The sequence below is a fragment of the Abramis brama genome, assembly GCF_963993115.1.
Source record: "Abramis brama genome assembly, chromosome: 4".
NCBI lineage: Eukaryota > Metazoa > Chordata > Actinopteri > Cypriniformes > Leuciscidae > Abramis > Abramis brama.
In genome coordinates, this window is record NC_139966.1 from 27,174,903 (window position 1) to 27,202,532 (window position 27,630).

The window sequence follows — 27,630 nt, forward strand, 5'->3', positions numbered from 1 at the left end:
TCATACGCAGGGCATTTCAAAGAGAACGTACTTTCAGGGACAGGGCAGACCCATTGGCTTTTTCTGACTACTACCTGCATGAGCAGTATAGATTCTCGAGGGAAGGGATAGCATATATTTGTAGATTACTGAGCCCACACATCGCAAATAGCACACGGCGCAATAAAGCGCTCACAGTCCCGCAGACTGTGTGCATTGCACTTCGCTTTTTTGCCAGCGGAACATTTTTGTACACAGTTGGAGATGCAGAGAACATCAGCAAAGCATCGGTTTGCCGCTCTGTACGAATTGTGTACCTGTCTTTAAAAAAATTACTCAATGTGTTCATCACCTTCCCTGGCCACAGAGCGATTCACAGTTTTAAACAGGCCTTTTATGGAATCGCTGGTAAGTTCAAATAAGAACTATATAGAAAATGGAAATATTTATTGTCTGTTAATGTAAGACATGGCAATTGACAGACAAACACTTAACTTTTGTAGCTTTCCCAAATGTTATCGGAGCTATGGACTGCACCCACGTGCACATAAAGCGCCCGTCTGGTCCGCATGAAGCAGACTTCGTTAATAGGAAATCATTACACAGCATCAATGTACAGGTACAGTCCCACTGAGATTATATTGTAGGCTAGAAGCGATTGTTCTTTACAATAAGCTGGGCACCTGTGTTCTATTCATTGCAAATGCATTAACAATTCTATTTATATATATTTATGTAAGTCCAGTGTAGTGACCTACATTTTTAATTATTTAGATGATTTGTGATGCAGACTGCATCATCACAAATGTAGAGGCAAAATGGCCTGGCTCAGTGCATGATTCCAGAATCTTTCGGGCCTCTTCTCTTTCCCACCAACTGGCACAAGGTATGTTAGTCACTTAACATATAGCAAAAACTACAGCTTTAAAATACCTTCACCAAATTCAATGCTTAAATTTTCTTTTCTTTTTTTTTTGATTCAGGTCAATTCTCAGGAGTTTTGCTGGGAGACAAGGGATATGCATGCCTGCCTTATCTCTTGACTCCCTATCAGGAGACGCAGACTGAGGCACAGCACAACTACAATATTGCCCATGCACGCACAAGAGCTCGTTTAGAGATGGCATTTGGGCTCATCAAGTCAAGGTTCCAGTGCCTGAATTACCTCAGAGTGATTCCACAAAGGGCATGTGACATTGTAGTTGCATGTGTTGTGCTACATAACATTGCCTGTCTGAGGAGAGAGAGGCAACCAAGGATGGTTGTAGAGCAAGACTGGGACATTGAAGGCATTTTTGATGACAATGAAATAGGCAGGGTTATAAGAGACAGTTATGCCAATAATTATTTTGGTTAATACTGTCCAAACCATGTTAAAGGTTTTCACTTTCCCCTTAATTTATCAGCTGGGTGTCTACAGATATAAACAAGTTCAATTTAAGACTTTTTAAGACCTTTTTAATGCCACTTTGAATGAAATTTAAGACCAAACCTGTGATGGAAATACACATTATATTACATGTGTATATGTAATATTTAACCTAAGTATTTGAAATAATTGAATATTTGCTACTTGTTTATTGAACTAAAATCAATGTAACATTTGCAATCGTGAGAATATTCAGCAAAATAGCTCCTGTCATGTTATGTTACTCAGGGGTTTTTCCTGGCTCAAAATGAGGCAGAGGTGGTAAGATCCTAATAATGTATTTTAATAATAAGATAATAAAAATTGTATTTTTTGTAGATCACCATATAGCCTAATCTGTTTCCCACATTATTTTTGTGGGTGGAGCTTGGTACCTCTAGGGGGGTCTGGGGGCATGCCCCCCCGGAATAAAATTTTGTACATTTTAAAGATAAATTCATTAATCTTGTGCACTTTGAGTCACCCGAATCCACTGTTAAAAATAGATAATCCACCCGCAACCCACCTATATTTTGATTTAGATATCTGCATCTGATCATCACATTACAATTATTCAAATTCTTAGTTTTAAGCATGATAATATGGTAATATCACACTGAAGAAGGCTGATTTAAAATCAACATTTATTTATAATAAAAGATTTAAAAAATGTATTTAAAATATTTATCTTCTTTTGGCAAAATTGCATTTCCTTAATGGCCTAAACAGAGGCTTTACTCCCTTCAAACTTAAATTGTCAATGTTTCATTACATCACTGTTTGAAAACACTCATTTTTCCCCTAATTTTATTAAATGTATGCTCCATCTTTCATTTCAAATTCTTAAATTTGATCAATATATTCAATTAAAATAATAAGACACTAGGCTGTTACCAATCAAATGAAATAATTTACATTGAAAAATTATAACTGTATTAATTGAGATTATATTAAATATGTTTGAATATACAAATAAGGAATGTTGAAAAGAATGATACTTTATGAAACTAAACCGCCAGTAGGAGGCGGCAGGCGACCGCCTTAATGGGCGAGTCATTCATTCAAACGATTCGTTCAAACGGCTGATTTATTCAGAATGAGGCAGTTTATGAATGGGTAATTGAATCTTTGACTCAACCGATTCGTTCAAAACGCTGAATCATTCAGTAATGCAACAAGTGTTGCTGTGAGATGCGCGATGGTTCTGCTGTGATCTTTGTTTGGAACTATTTTCGCTGCAGAAACAGAACAAAAACAGTCATTGCGTCTAAAATGTAAGTGACTTAATTTTAACTATTTGTTTATTGAACTGTTATGAAATCAGTCTCAGTTTCAATCTTGATGTCATTCAGGCAAACAGCTCTCTGGTCGCGTGTAGCCTAGGCTATATATTGTTTCTTAACTATAAAATGTTATAAATAACTGCACGAGCCTCAACAGCGCAACATTGTTACCGTCAGTACATTAGGTAGGCCTATATTATTATCAACTATAGGCTATCGCAAAGGTCATATTTTATTATCAATAGCTGTTTATGTAATAAAATCTGAATCATTCTGGCGATTTGATGCTTCACTTGACGGACATTAGGTCCGTCAGACTGGAGAAATTTTTGCGGTAACGTGACCAGAAATATTTAAGACCTATCGAATCTGAATTTAAGACATTTTAATACTTTTTAAGGCCTTTTATTAGGAAAACTTTATTTAAGACATTTTAAGACTTTTTAAGGACCCGCGGCCACCCTGACCAGACACACAAGTCATTTTTTATTTTATTTAGGTTGAAGCTGCCTGTTGGGGGTGAAAACATACAATTAAATGTGGTCAAAAAACAAAAAGGTCATGTGTCATTGTTTTAAATATGGCAGTTCTACTTGCATTTTTCTCAAGCTGTTGGATTTCCAGCTCCAACTTTCTCATCTTGAGTTTTTTATATTGGATGTCAGTATCTATGGCCTCCATTTGTTTCAGGAGATACCTTTTGTAGACTCCCTTTATGTTCTGGGTCTTGTAGGAACAGAAATTTAGTTTTTTTCAATTTGATCTAGTGCTCTTGGCACTTTTTTGTAATTTCTTAATACTCACTTGGTCACATGTGGTCCCAGACTGAGAGGGCTCTAGAAGGGTGTCAGCATCCTGTTGCCAATAATGGAAATACACACAATTTAGCACCTCACAGGTAGGCTTTTAAATATATAATGTGCAAATCTGTGCCTACCTCAGGCCTCCTTGAACATACTGACACAGTCTCCTCATCCTCCTCAACTGTAGATGGGCCTTCAACCTAAAACCATTAATTAAACTTGGTTTAATAAATCACCACTTGACAAATCAGTGCTTTAAACTCGTACTGTCATACTCACAGGGTTCAGCATGATGTCTGGTGGATCCAGAAAACACACAGAATTTGGCATCACTATAAAACAAAAAGATTTAGTTAGGAATGGAAGAATAAAAATAAATAAAATAAACAAAATACCTTTTAAGTAGTGATCTCTTATACTAGATGGAATGGATCCAGATGCTGTTCCCCCCTCTATTCCCTCAATGACAGGCCTCCCTTTATTCAGGTCTAATGCCAGCTCCTCTGCAGGAGTAAAGTTGGCTGTTGGTGGCCCTCCCCCAGTGCCAGCAACCTCACTCTTCTTTTTGGCAGCTGCAATTATTAAACATCATGAGACTGGACAGTTGTAACATCAAGCTGGCTATGCTTAAGTACTTACATAGATTTATACTTTATAATTAATACTTACCATTCTGAACAATATTTTTATATTTTATTTTCACCTGCTGCCATGTTTTTTTCTTCACTTAATTTGCTGCTGTAAAAGTTACACACACACACACACACACACACACACACACACACACACACTTCAATGTATTGTGACAAACCTTTAATTTAACTTTAATAAAATATAGTAATGTAGGCCTACATTAATTGCTACTTACGCATTGAGACAATCAGCAATTTCCTGCCAGCCTTTTTCTCTCGTTTTATTAATTGCTGTGGTATTTCCTTTTTTTGCAATCATGTGTTTAAATTCTTCGTAAGATTCGAGAAGTAATTGCTGCTCAGTTGCTGTGAACATCGCTGCTCTCTCTTTCCCTTTAGTTGCCATGTTAAATTGATTAATCTATGCTCCACCATCAGGGCTTCTTAAGAATAGCGTGCACACGCAATTATCTAGACTAGATAAACCTGGTTCAAATTAGTGAGATTGCGTGAACTTGAATTACCTTTTATAAAACCGCCTTAAGCCCCAACTGATTTGTTAGGTTAATTCAAGTCGGGTTTTGGAGCTTAATCCCCGCTTTTCTAAACTTCTTTTATGAAACAACCCCCTGGTGGAACACTGTAGAAATACACCAACCATTTCCTCTTCCTTATCCACTTTATTTTTCAGATACACTGTTAGACATTTTATCGTATTTTTGCGGTAACTTACTGGCAACACTATTGCCAGTAAGTTACTGTAAGTTCCCCTTTACAGTAGTTAGGAATGTAAATGTGTTTTACGGTATAATGCCCTTACTGCAATTTCATTTTACAGTATGATGCCTTTACCTCAACTTATTTTTACAGTATATTACAGTCATTTTATTGTAATTTTTTTACACTATTTTAATATTTATATTTTACATTAATGCTATTGAATTTAATAAATTCCAAAAAAAGTGACTTGAGTCCATGTACATCAGCATATTGTTTATTTGTGCTTTTCCAAATTCCAAAATCAACTAAATGTCAAACAGGTTATTTTATTTTAAACAAACCCTCTAACAAGTAAAACGAAACTAAGCTACAAAACAAAACAAATATACAAATAAAATACACAATAAAATACACTTAACAGTTCTCAGCTAAAACAAGAGAAATCAAAATCAAAAGGGAATGGCACCCACCTCTACTAATCCCAAAGAAATAACAATATACATTTGTACGGTAAAGAACAATACAACAAAAGGACAATACAAACAAAAATAACTGATCTGAGGAAATGGTGCTGCTTTTGCTCCCAAAGCTTCCTCTCCTCCAATCACAGCAGATAACAACCGATCATTGGCGTCAGGTGGCATCAATTTCTTCCTGCTTATGGGGAGTAGAGAGAGAAACAGGGAGAAAGGGGAAAATAAATAAATAAAACAAAACAATTACATCCTTGGATTAACACACTCACACAGCAAGTTCTACAGATTGTAGCACCAGATTTGGTAGCACCGCACATGTAATATGAATAATATTACATGTTTTGTCTCTAAGAAATGCACAGGTCCCCATTGACTTCCATAGTATTTATTTTTTCATACTATGGAAGTCAAAGGACTATTTGGTTACCAACATTGCTCAAAATATATTTTATGTTCAACAGAATAAATTAATTAATTCAGGTTTGGAACAACATAAGAGTGAGTAAATGACAGATTTTTTTTTCTGGGCGAATCTCTTTAAAGCTTTCTCTTCTTTTTGGCAAAGGAATTACATGATTCTCAAAATATTTGGGAAGATTGTCATTTTTTAAATGCACATAATAGACTAAGTAAGTGTACACTATGCAACTATCGCTTTACATTTTCCTGTGATCCTTTCATCTAATTATCATTCTCACTTTTCTCCCTCTGTCTCCACCTTTCTCTTTAAAAGGTTATATTATTTGCTTTTCTATTGGTGTGTAGTTCACAGTTATCTTTTTACCTCAATTTAATTTCTTAATGGAGATTTTTCTTTAAATATTGCTTGTACTTCTACTTATGGAGATTTTAGTAGTCCACTGCCACATATTATCCCCCTGAGGTCGGCGGTATCGCCGGCGATACCAGCTCGCTTTTTTTTTATCAGTGTAAAAGAAACTCATAAAAACTCTGTTGACTTTGATTTTCCATAGGAGTTTCATACATCAATCGATTCTGTTAAATGTGTATTATTTTTGTGTATACTCACAATAAAAACAAAGTGTTGTGCTTTTTGCCAAATAAAGAAAAATAAACACGAGGCGAGTTCTGCCTTCTCTCTGCCAGTGTAGTCCATTCTGAAACGCGTCCGAAAATGAATCATAACTCAGTGAATACTTCTCACACAGGCACGTGAGATATGTCTCTATGAAGCTTGAAATCTCTTCTTTTAAATGAAGTAATTTATATAAAAAACAAATGTTTTCAACTCATGTAATCCGTTTGAAAGCAAGGAGAGGTACTGTTTTTCCTTCTCCCTTCATTATCTCTAAATGAGCTGAGGCCGCCCCGCCCCCCGGCGCGATTCACATGTAAATAGTTAGGTGATCTAGTATGCAGCGCACCCGCCCCCCGATCAATGCCTCAGACGACGAACGACAGCATTTTGAAGAGCGAATTCCGCCGAGGACACAATTTCGGAGTAAGTTTTACTTAAAAAGTCTTTTGTCTTTTATTTTTCGTGTTCGCATTTATGAGGAAAAAACAATATTACGTGACAGTTCTCCATTATGGACGCGAGCGCTCTAAAAAAAGCACTAAAAGACTTTCAAACTTTCACAGAGACCTCAAAACAGAAAGTACAAATCCTTTCTTTAAAACGAATTTCGTTTTGTATCAATTGTATCTTAATTTTAATAATTTTTTCATTAACAAATTTCCTGGATTTAAAGTAAATATAGCAATCACAACATAAGGTGCTTGAACTGGAGATCATCATGAACCAGACCGTAGCCTACTCGCCTCACGTCTAAAAAATGTGAAATATATTTACAGAAAGCTGGTTCTAAACAAAACCATCCAAAACAAAAAACTATGTAGCCTAATAAATGTGCATTTCTCCAGTGCGTTCACTAGCCTACTGCGAAGATCGCGAGTCAATAGCCTATCGTCAACTTCATCTTTGCCAGAAGTTAAATTTAAATTGCGTGTGTGAATGAATGATGATGTTTTAGCAAACTGTATTGCTATACTGAGATGAGTAAAAATCGACTGAAATATGTTGAAATAAAATGTAGGCTATTTGTATAAACAACGTATTAAACTGCAAATTAACAATATGCCCTAATATTTCATGAAAACAACGTTACAGTCAGGCGAAATATGAAAGATAACATCTTGTTGACTAGATTTGGGTACAGTCTTTACTATAGAATATACTGCCACGTCAAATAAGCTTTTGTTTAGCAATTTCTATATATAAAATACTCATTATAAATAAAATGATAAAAAGTCATCAACTAAGATGTTAGCTGTTCCAATGTTGACTATATTCAAACTAATGAATACATAGATAAAATGTAGGCCTATAATCATTTTTTTTTTTTTACAAAGAAAGAGTACACTTGAAATATTGTTGAAATTGTAATTATTGTTGTAATTGTAACCTTTTTAATAAAATAGAAAAACATATTTACAAGATAGATGTAAGCAAAATCTTAAATGGTCAATATAAGTCTTCTTCTAAATATATCTTTTGTCCTTGCATTGTGGCTCAGTCAGTTTCACACCTGAATGCATGGCTCATTATGCAGAGTCATTATGCAGAGTGGGTGGGACATTGTATTCTAAGGTGTAAACCACTCCTCGTTCACGCCCCCCTCGCATATTGGCTTTCCAAGCAAAACCTGTTTTACATCAATTTCAATCAATGTATGGTTTTATGTGAACGATAAAGCAAGACTATTTTCACATAATTTCGAAGAAAAAACTCTAGGCGAGGACATCCATTAGTCAAAAGTCTTATTGGCACATATTTACTATGTGTTTTGTGGCCTTATTTCAGAAATTTTAGTTTTTAGTTTTTTCAATAACCATGCATAAACATTATTCTCTCAAAAATTAAAACATGTACATACATGTGGCTCACATATTATGGTAGCCCTGTTTGTGCTAAATATAGTGAATTTACACCTTTGCCATTAATATGTTTATAAGCAACTGAAAAAAGCACAAATGTCAGGGCATGTCAGAACATCTCAAAGGCCCCAAAAACAGCCCAGACCCCAGAGGGTTATCCCAAGAGTGCCAGTCGAATCAACAAGTCCACTTGTCCAGAGCACTTACTACTCAGCTTTGTAGAGGTTTGGGGGAATCATAAAGCTATCGGGTCAAGAGCAGTGAGTGATTCTCTTTGTCTTTTGGTGTTTGGTGTTTGACTGATTGTGGTGGCCTGTCTGAGCCAATTTTTTGTCCCAGTCCAGCCCTGCATAAGAAATTTACCTAATTTGAAGTCTTCCACTCAAATTCAGTGAGCCTCTGCAGAAACGTTGCTACCCGGGAATTGATGGCTGTCACTTTTCTCTGCACAACACCTGTCTTTCGGCTTGTCCCGACTTTGGCTGTGCACTTTGTGCCCTCTTCAGGGTTGATCCTTACAAAGAATCTTAAAACAAACACAGGTCTTAAATGTTCATATTAACAAATACATTAATCATCTTTAAAAGCGGCCCTGTGCATTAATCGATTTTAAAGCATGACGTGGAGGCAAAGAAGCACCTGAAACGAAATGACCCGAAATCATTTAATGCACAGCTAGCCGTGGATAATCCCGCTTATACCATGGTCATTTGCCAGCACTGACAACTTAAAACTGTTGTTGATGTTTGCAGTAAGTTCGCAATATTTGCAATCGCAATATTAATACTTTTGTGATTTAGATTTTATTACTGTATTTTTAGGAATTCACTGATATCAATAAACAGCCAAAACTGATAAGCAGATGAACCGATATCAGTGAATTGCCAATAAATGCAATACTCTTTTTTTTTTTTTTTTTTATAAATAAAAAATAAATAATTTTAAATAAGGCAAAATACAAATGCTTTAGTTTCATTAATTATTAAGGCTATAGTTATTATAAGATCGTAGTAATAACATATAGCCTAGTCAATAATAATATAATAATTATTTATTATTATTTAATCTGCCAGTGAGCGTTGTGTGTTAGTACGTTTCAAAGTTGCTCTCACAAAAAAAAAAAAAAACAATTTTTGATGGGGAACCATTGACAGTTTCCTCCGCTTCCACGTACACGTACTTCGTAGACGGTCCCTACCGGGCCTAAGCACATGCGAGTCCGGAGAGTTTCTGTGTTGAAAACATTGAGCAGGATTAAAAACAATAAACTATCATCTGTGTTCAGTTCTACGTCCTAATACCTTGCAGGTAAACCACATTTTATACATTATATACTCACCCAATCAGGATCTATTGAAGTTTTTAGCGGATGAATATCTGTCTAATGTTAAACGTCAAACAAACTTTAGATCGGTTAACAATATAACGTTGATTGTAACGATGACTATTACAATATAACGTTGACTAACGATGTAACAATGAGTATAAATACTAGTCAAGTATTTTTATATATATATAAAAAAAAAATAATATATATATATATATATATATATATATATATATATTTTTTTTTTTTTTTTTTTTTTTTTTTTTCACTTTAAGTAAACCCTGTTCAAGACTGTATGACAGTAGAGAATGATAGACAAACTCCAACCAGAAATATTTTTCTGATGAGCATTTGTCCTTAATTGTCATGAAAATAATGCAAAAAGAGAGATGCTGTATTATGTAACCTACAGCACTCAGAACATTCACTCAATGCCTGAAAACCAACGATTTAGTTTATAATAGTTTAATAACCTTGTTTAGAAGGGATGTAGTTCTCATCATAAGATTCCTTCAGCACCAGCTGACCTCCGATGCGCAGTCCCGTGGTCGCCATGGTGATGGCGCTGTTGCACGAAATCCTCGTTAAGAAACCAACCAACAGATTAAAGCAGGATAAAATTTACATTCGAAGAAGAAAAACATACAATATGTTAACAACGACTAACCATTCACACGACCAGAACACAACATAAATATTTATCACACAGATAAATTGCATGCATCACATTTTGTGTTGTGTTTTTATAAATTTTGATTTATCAAAATAGCACAATTATACACTTTTCCTCTCCGTGCTGTTCTGAACTGATGTTCTCTTCAGTGAGCACAGGATTACAAAAACCGAAACATTTTCGATAAATAATAAATTACATATTTGTTTCTCCTCAAACCCTATCATATACTTTCATAACAGTTAAAATAATCCTATGACGTGCATTTCATGATAGTTTTGCATACTTTTTTTAAGGTTATATGGCTTTACAACGACACCAGAGTTATATACTAATATTCGATATTGCCTCATGACATTTAAACTACCACCTTAATACACACATTTGCCAAAGATAACCATAGAAACAGATCAACTAACATGAAAATACTTAAAACTATATCACAAATATTATTGAAGATCAGTAATAAAATACGGATTAATAAGATTATACAGACGAAACAAATACACGTTTCTTACCGTTTCAAAGATCGGGACAAAATGGCTTCCTCCCAACAAGACAGGTGCTCTGTGAAAACACGTCGCAGCTCCCCTAGCGGTTAGAAAAATTTGCCTTTGGCTGAGTCCCAGTTCGCCTACTTATACTACGACCTAAAAGTATGTACTTTTTTTTGTGAGGAAAAAGTACATAGCCTACTTTTGAGTGTGTAGCAAAAGAGTATGCACGTTCTGGGACATACTTTGATGACGTCATGCAACGTGAAGGAGAACGTGGTTGCCTAGTTACGCACACTGCGACTGTTAACAAAATATTTTACATTTCATTCATTCTTATATGTCCAATATAATTTTATTTACTATTCCCATCTTTTTTTCCACAATACATTTACAATGTGTTTTACCAAATTGAGGAGTGAAGCAGGCGTTGTCGTAGATCAACCAAACGCAGGTCGTTTGTGAGGCGGCTGGTTCTGACGTTCATGTGCAATGTGTGTAACGAAAGCTACTTATTTTCTGAGTTAAAATATTTCAAGTTTATAGTATAACTATTTGTGGCAGGATGGGTTATTACCCCTCCTAATTTTTTAATTTGAGGTTTGGCCAATGGGCTGGGACCATGGGTGTATAAGAGCAAGGGCTGCCAGTCATAGGGGTATGTCACTTTCCGGGGCCGTGACGTCACCTACGCGCCCTGCTGCTTGTGCTGGAGAATTAAATGTGGACATTTGATATGTTTAAAGTGCATCCGCGCTTTCTGCTGACGAGATATCTGGCTCCATGCATCGCTAGGAATTCGGGATATTAATCCCGGTGCAGCATCTGTTATTGTGCGTGACAAGGGCAATGGCGGCGTTCTGGTCAATTGTTATATGCTCTGTGCCTCATCATAGAGCTGCTGGTCGCTCCGACATTCCGTGCTTCATCATAGAGTTGCTGTTCGCTCCGACGCTTCGTCTCTCATCATAGTTGCTGTTCTGTTTCCATCGGATTGTTCCGTTTCTACGAGACTGGGACGCTCTCAATGAGTTTTTAAGTGAACTTGTTCGTGCTTTCTAAGCTGTGTCTTAGTGATATGTTTTGAGTTTCTTTTGTTGTCCCTTTTTTGGTTTATTTCTTTAATTGATGTTAATGGTTGGGTATTGTTTGAATTTGTATCTTGATTTCAATTCATTTATTTATTTTTGATTATTTAATATATATTGTTTTCATCTAACCATTTCTACAGTGAGCTATACTGCCAATTTATTTAATCATTTGTTCATATTTAATTTGAGTTTATGCTTTCTTATGCTATTTTTTTATCTTGATTTGTGATGATCCGGGTGGAACCGAGTAGTTGGTGTCTTCCTGGAGCTGTATTAAGTTACTTTTGATATTTTTTTATTATTATTATTTTGTTTATGCATATCTCTGCTCTCTTAATGCTTTTCTCTTTCTGGTTGTTGGCAGGACCTGGGCACCCGGGGGCAGACGAGTGACCTTTTGGTGGTGGCATCCTTCACTGTGTGTCGTGGTCTTCTGACATTGGTCATTGAGTGTGTGCTAGTGTGTGTGCACTGTGATTTGAGTGATTCTCATTGAGGGTGATATTCTGAGACTGCCCCTGTTGGTAAGCCTGGGTTCCTTTGCCACCAATGAGTGAACTTAACAATTGAGATGAGTGTGATTGCTGGTCAATGCCTCTTTTAATTATGAATGTCTCTTAACTGCTAATAAAATACTTTTGTACGATTACTTATGTCTCTGACTCCAACGGTGATTAGGACCTGTGCATGCCTTTAGAGGTTGTGTTTAATTCTTGGGGTGAAATTCCCCAGGTGGCGTAGTCGGAAATTATATCAATTTGAGTCAGCTCACGCCCGCTTTGCCACATATTGTTTAACGTATTTTATTCTTAATTTTATACTTATGTATAATACTCAAAAATACCCCGATGAAAATGAACCATGCTTTTACTATAGTAAAAGTGTAGTAACCATGTTTCTTTGGTTGGACTGATAAAGTTCATTTGTACAGCCACAATATTACTACAAATAAGTCAGTGTGGTTAAACTATGGTTAGTGTAGTAAAAGGTGTTTATTTTCACAAGGGTTTATAGTAAGGTATAAATCTAAGACAGAAACATCAAAAGAAATGCATAAAAAAAGACACTTTAGTTACTCTAGTTTAACAGGCATATATTCAATAATTATTTTTGGTTTATTGAACAAGCATTAAAAAAAAACCCTTTTAAAGTCTGGACTTAAAAGGTCTTCTGATTTCTTTCCTAATGACATAACCGGTAAAACAATTATAACTTCTTCTCATTATAGGATGTATATTGCACTTCGTGAAATCAGGATCTGCTACATCCCAGCTGGCATTTTAACGTAGAGTCAGCGTTGAATCAACGTCAGGCGTCAGTGTTGGATAACCATTGGATTTTGTTTAGATTTTGCAAATCTAATCAACGTTGAAATAGCAGCGTCATTCCAACGTCAATCTAATCAACGTTGAAATAGCAACGTCATTCCAACGTCAATCTAATCAACGTTGAAATAGCAACGTCATTCCGACGTCAATCTAATCAACGTTGAAATAGCAACGTCATTCCAACGTCAATCTAATCAACGTTGAAATAGCAGCGTCATTCCAACGTCAATCTAATCAACGTTGAAATAGCAACGTCATTCCAACGTCAATCTAATCAACGTTGAAATAGCAACGTCATTCCGACGTCAATCTAATCAACGTTGAAATAGCAACGTCATTCCAACGTCAATCTAATCGACGTTGAAATAGCAACGTCATTCCAACGTCAATCTAATCAACGTTGAAATAGCAACGTCATTCCAACATCACGTTTCTCAACATAGGTGAATTTGCCAACATTGAATCAATATTGATTTTAGTTTAGATTTTGCAAATCCAGTCAACGTTGAAATAGCAACGTCATTCCAACATCACGTTTCTCAACATAGGTGAATTTGCCAACATTGAATCAATATTGATTTTAGTTTAGATTTTGCAAATCCAGTCAACGTTGAAATTTCAACGTCACTAAAGTCCTGCTTTTCAACAGTTTATTTCACTAAAGTATTGATGTGTTCAACAGCAAGAACAAACACTTGAAATGGATACATAAATATAAGTTTGTGGACATGCAGTGTCAGCTAGGAAGAAGCCAATTGGTAAAAGCAAGACCAGGAAGAAGATTAAGACATTTCACTGATGAAGAAACATGCTTTATTATGGCAAGTGTGCCAACATTTCACACAAACGCGCGTCGAACTAGAAGAACGGCCCAAACATTGGGCCACATTGAACACGGCTGGTTATCTTTCCTTTTTTCTGCCACCGCCACCCATCCTCTCTGGTGCATATTTTAAATATTTGGCCATGTGTTCATTTATTTTTGTTGTTGTTGTATCAAATGAGCTGAACACCACGTCTGATGGAAAAAAAAAAAAAAAAAAAAAAAAAAAAAACAGTATTAGCAAACGCTAACCTCTCAAATATTTTGCAAATATCAACTTGTGGCATTGCCAATGTTTCAACTATATAAATTAGTATTCATCAACATGCAAGGTCATAGATAATCATGTGCTTGGTCATTGATAATCATGTGCTTGGGTGTGCAACAAAAGGCAGTTGGTAGTAACCAGTACTGCCGGTAGAGCCCAGAATGGAGTATTATAATATGCTCTGTATAGTCCTCCAACTAAAATGATTTCTTATCAATTATTATTCTGCTTACTATATTCTATATTATTTAAAACATTGTTACAAAACTAGTATTTTAAAGCAAACTCACCACAGATGATCTTGTAAAGGCGGGTCTTCATAAAGGGCACCTTCCCACTCCTTCCTCTGAGGCTCATTATAGCCATCATTTTATTTGTCATAGTTCTGCCATGGTAAAACAGATTTATATTACAGTATTATATTGCAATCAAGTTCATTATGAAAATGTTGCGCATGACAGTATGACAGGGAACATCACTATGGGGTGTAAAACGGTTCACAAAAATTCACGGTTCGGTTCAAAACGATATTGTGTCACAGTTCGGTAAAGCATAAAGATACAAATGCCAGAGAAATTTCCTTGATTTTATTTTATTCTTTTTTTATAAAAACTAACATCATAAAGTATGATTTTACTTTGAGCAATTCTAGAGCTATAATTGACTCTTGGAGCATATAAAACAAAACAGCTCCTTGTAAAAAATGAAATGTAATATTTTGTACTTATAAACAAATGTTTATTTTAGTTCAGATCAAAATATGAGAGCAGCAATGTTATTCATAATGTAGAATGACGTAACGTTATTGTAGCCTATATTCCTGCCAAACTTCCAAAGTTAGTTTTACTACAGTAAATCCACGTCAGCGTTTGATCCGTAAATAACGGAGAAATGTGACTGTTTCTCACTAGATCTCGCAGCGATGGTTTACAGTGGCGAATTCAAATGAGTGCTTTCTTTACTGGATCTCTTAGCGCTGTGTAGTATAAGATCGGCTTGCGCTGCTTTTGGAACTGATAAACAGTCCTTCACGAGTAGCTCAGTTTCATTCCGCTTACATTACGTTTGCCATTTGATGTTATGGTCGTGCCAGCGTCTCTTATATGAGCAAGCTCACGACGCGGTTATTTGAAATAACTGTTCGGTTTGAAAATGCGTACCTAACACCGAACCGAAAGCCTCGTACCGAACGGTTCAATACGCGCACAGTTACACCACAACTATAAACTAATGCAAAAATGGAACAAAGTTACTTACGCAGCCATTGACTTCTTTACATGGTCTGCAGCATCAACCCCTCCTAACCTCTTCAGATGTTTACTCTGAAAAGGAACAAGAAATTAAAAATAACCAGAAAAAGTGGTCAGTAGAGTCCAGACACACCAGGAAGCACACGCACACTCAGATCACTTGGACGTGGTTGTGTACAAGAGGTAAAAACGATATAAATACTGTTCGTTTTCTCAAGCAAACCGCTCGTTTCGCCATCAATGTGTACTTACGATGGGGAATTGTTTAATTTGGACTTCTCTGTGCATGCTCTTTGAGACAATGACCATAGACCTGCATTATATGACTGACAGACAAGAACGGTTTGACCTAAAAATATCAAAATTTAAACTACTGCGGAAACAAAGACACCTACATCTTGGATGCCCTTGAGGTAAGCTAAAACATACCAAAATTTAATTTCTAAGTGAAATATCCCTTGAAAAAGCCAATTGTCAAAATGGAACTGCCAGCAATTTGTAACCCTTTTGTTGCATTTTTTTATAGCACTTGTCCTGCTACATTACAACTACAGTGGTACATTAGCTGCTACTAGCATAACACACACACCTCAGAAGTGCATGAAGCCAGAGGCACTTCCTGCTGTAAAGACATTACCCGGATCAAAACATACTGTGCACGCTCTAGGCTGCTCTTTGTCTTTTCGGTCTCTGCTGTTGTCTCTTAATCAAAATTTGAAATGCCCCATGAAGCTGTACTTATTAGATCAGTTTGAGTGTTGTCTTGCACCCAATCAGGGAGAGGCATAATAATATCTCTGCGAATCTTTAGCACTGAGCCATGTGCATTAGAGCTGTGAAACCATGTTTCACTAGCCTGATACTCAGACCCCAATACCACCTGAGGGTTAAAACTTACCAGTTTTGCTCCCTCATTAACGTCCTCCAGGCGATCCTCTAAAGCTTTGAGCTCTTCTTCAGTGTTTGCAGGATTTAATTCATATACTGTTCCAGCAGAGGTGGCAACGTAAATTCCATCCTTGATATCAACAAGGAGCTGAAGAACTCTCTTCTGAAATTCTAGCCAAAAAAGAAGCGACCAATTATTATTTTTATAATGTAGTGAGTATGCTCTACACCACAGTTTTCATTTGCCCAATAAAAAAAAGAAAAAAAAAAAGAAAAAAAAAAAAGAATATTTGTGATATTTCTAAATTTATATTCAAAATAAATCTATACATTTAAAATAAAACACCTTTAAAGTAACTTGTATTTACTAGAATTTTCACATAAAATAAATAGAAAAATCTGCGAGTGGAGCAATTTTTTTGCTTGTGAAAAAAAAAAAAGAACACATACATGTGTTACCATGTGCTCATGTGAAAAAAATCTGGTTACTTTGAAGAATCAGCAAAGTGTCATATTGAACTGTTGAGTCTGATTCAACTAAAACTTTGGTGACAGCTAGGGGCACTGGAAGACTCCTAATTATTCATCAGCAAAATTAAGAAAATAACTTTACTTTTTTCAGACATCGGAAAGTCTTCCCTCCTCAATTTGTTTGACCCTGAGGAACCCCCATGCCGTCTCTGAGAAAGGGATCTGGACAAACTCTTTTGGCCAGGCCTAGGGCTGAATGATCTGGTAAAAAAAAAATAAAAAATGAAAATTGCTACAGCAGGTATTGCAAATGAAGTATAATTCGAAGTAGTGGGAATTATTTTGTGTTGCAATTTTATTTTTACTGGGTCAGTACATCAAACATTACATTTGGAAGTGCTAAAGCACTCAGTGCATCTGGTTCGTCCAGTTTAATTGTGATGTCCATACCAAATCAAATCTAATAATAATAATAATAATAATAATAACAACAACAGTGCTTTGTTTATACTGGCAATATTGCACTTTTGATCATATTTAAATTAAATACCTTCGAACATTAGAAAGAGACTCAGAGGGACTGCTGCTACCACTGTGTGCCAAGGATTGAGGTCTTGAGGGGGTGTCCATTTGGGTTCTTTCTGTGTTTTTAGACACTGGGAATGGTTAATATGTCAATAATTCAAAATTACTTTACACGTATTTGGTTAGTCAACATAAGAAACATTAACAGTTTAAATGAACATAAAAGACAATTGAAAATTATATTTTCTGGCATTCAATTCAAGTTGTAACCTTTCAGTTCTGGCATACTAAACTTCAAAATATTTCATCCAATCAATGACAAAATTGGTTTCACACAACCACCTACCAAACTGTGCATCTGTCATTTTGGGAGGAGTTGGAAGAACAAAGTCATCTGTAATAAGCACAGTCATAATTATTTATTTTTAAAAATGTACAAAAAAAAATACTTAACTAGTAACTGTAGTGACTAATTGGCCCGATACTGACATAGCCACGGCGGTGATTAAAATTCTACAATGTGTTCTGGATGTGCATACCTTTTGTTAGTCTTTTCTTGGCTTGATTCTCATTACTTGTATTTGCAGGATGCAGGATGCGGCTTCTTTTCATTGTGTTGGTAGTTGTGCCATATTTATCAGACTGTGCATTGTTCATTTTGGGAGGAGTTGGAAGAACAAAGTCATCTGTAATAAATAGTCAACAGTCATAAAGTACTTTCAAAACTGTAGTGACTAATTGGCCTGATAATGACATAGCCACGGTGGTGATTAAAATGCTACAATGATGTGTTAATGCGCATAACTTTTGTTATTCTTTTTCTTGGCTTGATTCTCATTACTTGTATTTGCCAAATGTGGCTTCTTTTTGTTGTGTTAGTAGTTGTGCAATATTTACCGAATAGTATGACTTTGCAGTAAGAACCATTACATCTCTACTATGATTCAAACATACTGATCCCACCCCCATCTTCATATGACATGATTGTGTGACATGCCCCACCACCAATGTGTCACTGTCCCCTTTTGGTGTGGCATACCCCAAAATGAACCAGTGAAAAAAAAAAAAAAAAAAAAAAAGCACCCATTAGGCTCCAACAAACACTTTTGTTATTACAAACTCTAAAAATACAATGAAAGCAAAACAGATAAATTTGACCACCGCACACTGAAAAACTTTACTGAAGCTTTGTTCTGAGTGAGCAACAATCAGAGGGAGCTAAACGTGTTCACAAAGATTCTGTAAATTTTTCAGCATGTGGTGGTCCATTTCACTGTTTTACTTTAAATGTTCCTGCTACCAACCTGAACCTGACGATCACACTAGCTGTGCACAAGGAGATCCTTAATTTACTCTAAAAATACAATGTTACAATGATGTAGCCCTTGGGGCCACATTGCCTTCAGTGCATTGGTTCCTGTAAATTAACACCTACCTTCACAAGGAATAAATGTTCGAATCTTCTTGGTAGCCTTTTCACCTAAAATTAGTAATAAGCATTCTGTAAGACAGTAGTCATCTTTCAAACAATTAGGCATACCTGTGTTGACTGTCTTAGTTTGAATTGACATTAATTGAATTGAAAAAGGTACCTGGAGAAGATTCTTTTTGACCGTCTTCATTGACAGATGGTTCATCTTAAAAAAGGAAAAAAAGTCAATAAATATCTGATATACAATTACAAATGTAATATTCTACAACATTGAAAAAAAAAATAATAATTATATATATATATATATATATATATATATATATATATATATATGTCTTACAAATGAATTAGTAAAAGTGCACTACATACCAATTTGGTAGTCGGGATACATTTTTTTTTTTGGCCTCCTCTTCGTCGGTAACTCCTCTTCTAAGCCACTTAATTCAGCAGTTGTAGTAAAATCATACTTCTCACATTCATTCTTGTCATCTGAAAGTACATACAGCAATGGTAAAATGCATACAAATGAGTAAGTCTTAATATACAAAAGCAACTGGGCAAAAATGCAGGTTTGGCTATTATAAAATACTTGTTTCATTTCTAATAAGCGGATATCATCTTGCATGCCAACAGTCAACAATAAACATGCTATTGAATTACAAAATCGTATCACGCAATAAAAAAATATTGTGAGGAAGGGGCAGGACTAAATAAGCTTTTTGCTTCCTCCTCTCAAATATATTTTGTTGTTGCTTTTTTCTGGATGAGACCGTTTGTGTTGTGCTTCTGCTTTAGTTACTTTTAATTGTATGGCTGTTTGTTGTTGTTTGAGATAAAACCAAACAATAAGAGTCTCACCAAAATAAACAAGCAAAACTGACATTATAGCAGGCTAGAAATGACCAAACATACATAAGAGACAGACAGATACACTTAAATGTTCATGTAAAAGAGAAAAAATAAGAAATGTCCATATGTATGTGTTGACGATTTGAAATTTGCCTTGCGTTCATATACTGTATGACATAAGTCTTTGCCTTACAAAACACATACCTGACTGAATCTTAATTTTTATTAACGGGAATTTTGTCCATGACTCTTCTGGTTCTTTGCAGGCCTTCAACGCTCTCGCAGTTCCTTGTGTAGGCCACAATACACCACCATTCTTAACCCAACATGATGGGATCACTTCCTCCATCTCCGTGGTCTCCTCTCTCCACACCGCTCTAGTCCACATTGTTCTGGTCTATAGAAAAAATAAATAAATGAGACAACTCCGAACAATGCTATCCAAAAGTGAATGACCATCATTTGTAACTAAAAAAACTTCTAACATTAAAAGATGGACTCTTTATCCTAGGCTGGTTAGTTCCTTTCACTGCCATGAAGCAATGGCATAAATACGTAGCCACTTTTGTATGGTAGACAAACTGCCTTGTGCTTCAGTTTTTTCTCCTCAATCAGCTCTCGTTTTTGGTTCCCTCTTTCATCACGCAGTACAGCAATGTTAATCAGTTTTGAGTCACATGGACTGGTGAAAAAACTGTCCAAAGTGTTGAGACTGTACAGATCACACACACATGTCTTTTCTGGCCTTCTTTCCTTTACCAAGGCAAAGGCATGTCCCAAAAAAAAACAGGAGTCCTTCTTCTTAGTTGACACAAATGTCCCATGTGCTGCTGGTGAGATAGGAATTTTTGCATTGTCCATTTCTGCTATCCTCTTCGATAGTTGTGCAATTGGGTTTTTTGCATTTCTGACACACTTTTTTAGTTTTTGCAGGTGGTTTTCAAACTGAAAGGCAGAGATGTCATTCAAAGATGTTTCAAAGTGCCTTGCATCTTCAGCCAAGTGGATCAGGGCATGGACATTATAGGATGGAAAGACTGGGCTGTAGAGCTTGGTAGATGTTCTATAAAAATATACTAAAAGCTCTTCAGCGTAGCCAATGGATGACATCCGTGTAATGCCATTGGAGTCCAACAGTATGGACATGGCAACTGACAGTGTCAGAAAGTGATGGTAAAAACTGTCTTGCAGAATGCCTCGGAGAACAACCGGTCCAGTATAGAGTAAAAACTGCCTGAATTCCGTCGCTTTCCATCTGTCCAGATCAGTTAGACTTCGTGGCTGTCGGGCAAATTCTCTTGGCAGATTTCCACTGAGGGACAAGAGTTTTGCTGAAATTTCTCCAATTTGCCTTGAGGACAGCCTACACTCTCTAGGTCCCTGTTTTAGAAAGTTCAGCAATCGTCTGACAACCCCTAGGCAGACAACATGCATATAGTCTAGCACAAACGGTTGTATGCACTGCAAGCCTGCTGCGATCAGGGGTGAGCAACCAGTTTGGTGGATGGGATATGCCTGTTTAATGAAGTCATCTTCTGTTCTTGCGTCAATCTTCTCCTGCGACTGGTAGTTGAATACAACTCTGTGACTAACATATTGTCCTTCGATGGTGCACCGCTCACAGCTGCTGTAGGCATTGTGGGACTTGATGCATTTTAGGAATGCTCTCGCTGGGGCATCACAAATAAAAGCATTTGCTTTTACATTTAATGTTCCATTTTGGAACTCAATCCCATTTTGTTGGAGTGCCTTCAGTTCTGTTAAAAAACTAGACATGTAGTCAGTAACGCTGTTTGGCTTTACAGTTCCACAAAATAGTGCAACGATAAACGGCTCAAACTTTTTAACACTACAAAGAATGGGCCACATTTGGACATTGGATGACTTAAACAATGGCACACCATCTACACTGAAATTTAGCAGCATCTCATTTTCTGATGAAAAGAAATCGGGATACTGTGAGCACATTTTCAAAAGTCCCGTCTCCACACCGAAGTAACGGAATTGGCCACCACATAGATCCCTGACTTCTATTTCAGGTGGAGTTCCTAAAAGGGTTCTGGCATCTTTTGGCAGCCGGTGGCCATGTTTGCGTAACACCAAGAGCAGCTCATCAACCGATGTGCGCGTTGCCTTATTTTTTACAGCCCATTTTGCCAAATCACTTCTTAGATCACTTGACAAAGTCACCTCAGACAAAGTTCCAATTTCTGACTCACTTTCACCATCACTGTCTGGCGGGTGATGATCATCTCGATACTCGTCTTGTCCTGTATCAGAGTGCTCTTGAGTCTGTATGTCTGTTGGACTATCAGCAAAAGAGAGGCCAGGATTGTCATTCTCATTTGAGGGACCTGGATTCTCATCTGAATCACTAGACTCCACTAATGCCCGTAATTGTGCATTTTGTCGTCTCCATTTTTTGTGATACATCTGGGCGTGAAAATATAAAAACTAAACATTTTTAAGCATAAATGTTTAATAAAGAAAATCATTCAAATTGAAAAATAAAATAAAACATTAAATCAAGCTGTGCTCATCATTTTCTAAATAATATCTTTAACCTATATTTAAATTATACAAAAGTGTAAATGATTTTAGTTTTATAAAAGTTACTTTCAGATTCAAATAGATGGTTGGGTTAGGTATGGAGACAACTCACCTTTGAAGGAGACTTTCAGGTGTTCTTCATAAAATATCTGTAATAGATAAGGAAGAAGAATGAAATAAACATTAGCTTTAAAGTTTGTGTATGAAAAGTGTGTCAATGTGCTAACACCCTAGCGCGTACACACACACACACACACACACACACACACACACACACACACACACACACACACACACACACACACACGGTTGGTTAACCTGTTAAGCTGCAACCCCACTTTTGAAAAATCCCCAGAAATGACATACCCAAACTGAAACAGATACAGTTCATGAACCATTTGTACTAAAACCACAAGTATGATCTCATTTGAAAGCTGACACCTGGCAGTTTATTGTAAATGTAGAATTAATTATTGTCATAATGAAAAAAATAGTTATAAATAGTTTCAAAGTTTTGTAAAGTTATTAGAAATTTATTTTAATGAAACATATTCATGAAAATAAAATTGAAGCACTGTAGCAATCTAGAAATGCACTGCAGCTAAAGCCACATGTCTGACCATATAAAATATGAAGATGATAAGTCTAAAACTCTGTATTTAGTTGAATGTTTTTCAAGATAGAAGCACCTAGAGCTAGCTAGTATGTTAGCTTAGCATACCATCAATACAGGACCATTTATGAGATTAAAACCATGTTTGTGCTTCAAACTTACTTAAAACGCAAGTCAAGTATTTTAAATAATCTTCTGTGATCTAATTTGGCATCAGATAAAAAAAAATCAGACAGAAAATATACTATTTGATAGTCTTCTGCACAATGATAGTCTATATAGATTAGCATTACATTATAAATATAATCTATTATTATGAAAATACCTGGTTGAAAAACACAGGTAAATCAAATATCATTGCAATCATGTTTATTGTCTTCAAAACATCTTTCCGCATGTTACGATCTCTCTGTTAGCTGTGTGTGTATCAGTGACGTCCTGGAATGTCACATGATTATGGCTCTTCTTCATGTTCTAAGGGTTATTATTGTGCATACTGGTAATAGCGCCCTCAGGCTATTGGTATGAATTGAAAACACAGTAAATCAGCATGCAGCGTTCATAATGATTACATCGACGCATTTGGGTATAAATTCAATAAATATTATTCCTGTCAATAGAAATATGAATTAAACCTATGAGAATCTATCAATATTTCTCCAAATCTGCACATTTTTTCACATCTGAGGCGTTGTCATGACGACAGCACGGAGTTTTTTTTATGAATGAAAGCGGCTGACGCGCATAATTCATATTAAAGGTATCGACTCATTTTTTTCATTCATAACTCCTGACATAAGAAATATCTTTCGCTATAAGTTTCTCAGAATACAATAGTCTTATATCTTTTTAATGATGTATAGTTTGTCAAGGTATAACATTAAATCTGATAGTAACTTGAACTAAATTAAAAAAAAAAAAAAAAACGCTTCAGTGCGCGGGCGCACTGGTAGCACGGCGGTTCGCGGTTAAATTAACTTTGCACACACACACACGGCGGTTCGTGGGCCAGAGTCAGGCACACGCAAAATGTATTTAGGAATTTTCTAGTTATGAAATGCGACTTACCGTTTCAGCTGTTACCGCCAGATTCCGTCCAAAACGGTCCAGAGTCAGAGAATCTTCTAACCTGAAGATGACGACACAGACCCACTTGTCTGGAACCGTATAAGAGCCAGTTCTAGTCACCGCCTTTAATTGTGTGATGGACAACCGCCGTCCTCCAATCAAGTTCTTATAATTGCTCTCAGTAAAAAAAGGCTTTTTTATGCTTTTTATATTGTCAACAACAGTATAATGTGCCATATAACAAAAAATAATTCACATACCTCAACAAGAAGAACATAATAAAAAAATAGATATACATTATAAAAATTCCATAGGATTACAATGCAATTTATACTTAGGTCAGCACTCATTTTATTATTTATGTTATAAAATGTTAAAGGAGCATTAATTACTTTAATTGCTTTAATTGCATTATTAAATAACTAACTCACTAACAACCCATTACTAAACCAAATTATGAAAAAAAATAAAGACTTATTTCTATTCAAAATATCATTATTGCAGAAAAAACAAACGTTTAATTCAGAGTTGATCTTTCAACGTTGTATCATTATTCATGTATCAACACTTTTTCAACAGTTAATTAATTGATCAGCATTGTTTGGGTGTTGGAACATTATTTTTCTACTGATATATTTCAACAAAATGTTTAAAAGTCATGGTTGTAAAAATAATGTTGATTTGACGTACATCTAAAAAAATGTATTTTATTTCTATGTTGAATCCGTAGTGAGTCAACAACACCACTTCAACTATTTAGTGTTTAACGTTGTTTTGACGTTGAATTAATGTTACTTAACAAACGTTTAATTCAGAGTTTATTTTTCAACGTTGTATCATTATTCATGCATCAACACTTTTTCAACAGTTAATTGATCAGCATTGTTTGGGTGTTGGAACAACGTTATTTTTCTACTGACATATTTCAACAAAATGTTTAGAAGTCATGGTTGTAAAAATAATGTTGATTTGACGTACAACTAAAAAAATTATTTTTATTTCTATGTTGAATCCGTAGTGAGTTAACAACACCACTTCAACCATTTAGTGTTCAACGTTGTTTTGACGTTGAATTAATGTTACTTAACAAACGTTTAATTCAGAGTTGATTTTTCAACGTTGTATCATTATTCATGTATCAACACTTTTTCAACAGTTAATTGATCAGCATTGTTTGGGTGTTGGAACAACGTTATTTTTCTACTGACATATTTCAACAAAATGTTTAGAAGTCATGGTTGTAAAAATAATGTTGATTTGACGTACAACTAAAAAAATTATTTTTATTTCTATGTTGAATCCGTAGTGAGTTAACAACACCACTTCAACCATTTAGTGTTCAACGTTGTTTTGACGTTGAATTAATGTTACTTAACAAACGTTTAATTCAGAGTTGATCTTTCAACGTTGTATCATTATTCATGCATCAACACTTTTTCAACAGTTAATTGATCAGCATTGTTTGGATGTTGGAACAACGTTATTTTTCTACTGATATATTTCAACAAAATGTTTAAAAGTCATGGTTGTAAAAATAATGTTGATTTGACGTACAACTCAAATTTTATTTATATTTCTATGTTGAATCCACAGTGAGTTAACAACACCATTTCAACCATTTGGTGTTCAACATTGTTTTGACGTTGAATTAATGTTTTTCCATAAACTGACATTATTTCAACCACATTTAAACGTTTAAGGTCAGTCGAATGCCAGCTGGGATAGGCACGACCCAACATTTTTTACATGTTAGGCTACATTGAACATCTACATGAACATATTTTCATTATACAATAACAATGTCAAAACTACAAATAAAATGTTACAACATAACGCTTACAAAATTACAAACACAACCAATGAACAAGAACTTCCATGCATTAAACAAACTTACCTTAAACTAGAGGTGTGCGATATATTGTTTGTTGTTTAAACAATGTGCGATTTGACATTGAGTAGTCCTTATGTCCTTCACTTTACAAAAACGCATAGACAGTTGCACGCATAGCTTTTATTGTGTGTATATGTTTAATGTTAGTTTGACTATGTTAAGATTAATGTAAAATGCCAATAAAAATACTGCCGGCTTTCTCCGGGTTTATGATCACTTTATTAAAATTAAGCAAAACAAAATGACAAATTCATACTGCGAGAACAGAAGGATAGAAGATTATTAAACAATTATCATGAATAACGACCCCATACTGGCAAAAGGAGTCGGAATGCACATAATTTTGAGGTCGAATAGAGTTTTCACAAAAATTAGTTAATTAAGCTGTAACTGGTATCTGGTAAACACATAACGCATAATGTAGCCGACAGATTATTATAGCTGAGTTCATGCATTCAGAATAATGCAACACGTTTAATTGTAAATCAAGCATTTTACACCCATAGAAAACGCTTTAAGAAAAATGCTTGAATTGAATTGATCATGTTATGGGCTCATCTAATGTGTTTTTGCTGAGTTTGGTCTTTTAAACCTTGTATTGCAAGGCATTAAGCCACTTTAAGCATTTTATTTCACGGAGAGAAAAAGGGAAGAAAACGCTTAATGCATAATTAAACGCGTTGCGTTCAAATTCAAGACTCAGCAGCTTGTCTGTAGCCTACATTGTAGCCTATGCTTTATTGATAATGATTTTAGCCTACCGAGTTTGGTCTGTTAAAAACACTGTGTTAATACATTACGTCACTTTAAAAACTTTAAAATGTCCCCACAACCATTTCAATCATTCAGTACCATTTGTAACATTTCCTTAAATTTCCATTTTAATTATTTGCCTTCAAATGCTGCTATGCTGCAAGGGGAGAATGGAAAGAATAAAAATGGCTAAAAATCGGCTATAACTCACACAATAGCCTATTGATACTTTGCACGTGACGTCACAAGTACTGGCTGGCGGGCAAGAACATCGTTCTCCAGCAACGAAACCCAGTAAACTAATCAAGGGTCGCCAGTTTTACTATACAAAAGTTGGTGTTTTGAGGTAACACATCTGTAAACGACATGCCAGATAGTTGTTGTGCAATTGGATGCACTAACCGCAGATGAGATAAGCAACCTTCACAGTATACACACGTCTGTGCAAATTACCATCAAAGGTAATTTCAACATTTGTTTGAATACAATGGGTGTATGATCATGTAATTAATCGTGTCTTTAAGTTACTGTAGTTTTGTCAATAAACACCACCAGTATTCACCAGCTGGTTCGGCGAGTCACCTGTTTGTGTTATGAGTCTAAGCTAGGCTAACTGTATGTTCACACCGCCGCCGGCGAGAGTGTGAGATTTCTTGTGAGATCTCAATAACACCGCAGCAGACGGATGCAGAAAGATGCTGTTTATTGTATTCAGATACATGAAGTTGGTCCCTTTAAAACTCAATGCTCCATTTTCATAGAGTTCTCGAAGAGTTTTTAAATAGACACACGATTCACTTGTGTGAACGGCTGAAAAGTCGAGTCCCGCCAAGGGTGTGGTCTTCGGGCCACAAGCGCATTACGGTCACTCACAGTTGCATCAGCACTCTGAGACCGTGGAACAGCCCGTATATGTTCAGCCCAGGAGTTCCTTTGGGTATAGTGACGCAGCACACCGTGGTCTCGGCGGACACGTCAACTTCAGGCTGGGGAGCAGTTTGCCTGGGCGTACCTGCCTCAGGCCTGTGGTCGGAGTCACAGAGCAGGTGGCATATAAACCATTTTGAATAATGGAAGCGGTGTCCTTAGCCCTACAAGCATTTTGGTCGAAATTGGAGCGGCAACATGTACTGATTT

The 27,630-nt window shown here is 35.8% G+C and overlaps 2 protein-coding genes across 2 annotated transcripts; one reads left to right on the top strand and one right to left on the bottom strand.

The window, feature by feature from the left end:
- The first annotated feature begins 488 nt into the window (after positions 1-488).
- Positions 489-3,717, top strand: LOC311081843 (putative nuclease HARBI1). The gene is made up of 4 exons (XM_084112547.1): positions 489-598; positions 754-865; positions 963-1,389; positions 3,141-3,717. The coding sequence occupies exons 1-3, from the start codon at positions 506-508 to the stop codon at positions 1,334-1,336; spliced, it is 579 nt and encodes a 192-aa protein (XP_083968673.1). The 5' UTR covers positions 489-505; the 3' UTR covers positions 1,337-1,389; positions 3,141-3,717.
- A 10,211-nt stretch (positions 3,718-13,928) lies between these two features.
- Positions 13,929-23,214, bottom strand: LOC311080543 (uncharacterized protein). The gene is made up of 15 exons (XM_084110533.1): positions 23,107-23,214; positions 22,944-22,983; positions 22,281-22,317; positions 19,823-20,015; positions 19,139-19,258; positions 18,930-18,974; positions 18,773-18,817; positions 17,877-18,023; positions 17,684-17,731; positions 17,363-17,468; positions 16,955-17,073; positions 16,352-16,512; positions 15,461-15,525; positions 14,494-14,588; positions 13,929-14,130 (listed from the first exon to the last, which is right to left on the bottom strand). Exons 4-15 carry the CDS (start codon positions 20,004-20,006, stop codon positions 14,015-14,017), a joined length of 1,251 nt encoding a protein of 416 aa, XP_083966659.1. The 5' UTR covers positions 20,007-20,015; positions 22,281-22,317; positions 22,944-22,983; positions 23,107-23,214; the 3' UTR covers positions 13,929-14,014.
- Positions 23,215-27,630: the final 4,416 nt, after the last annotated feature.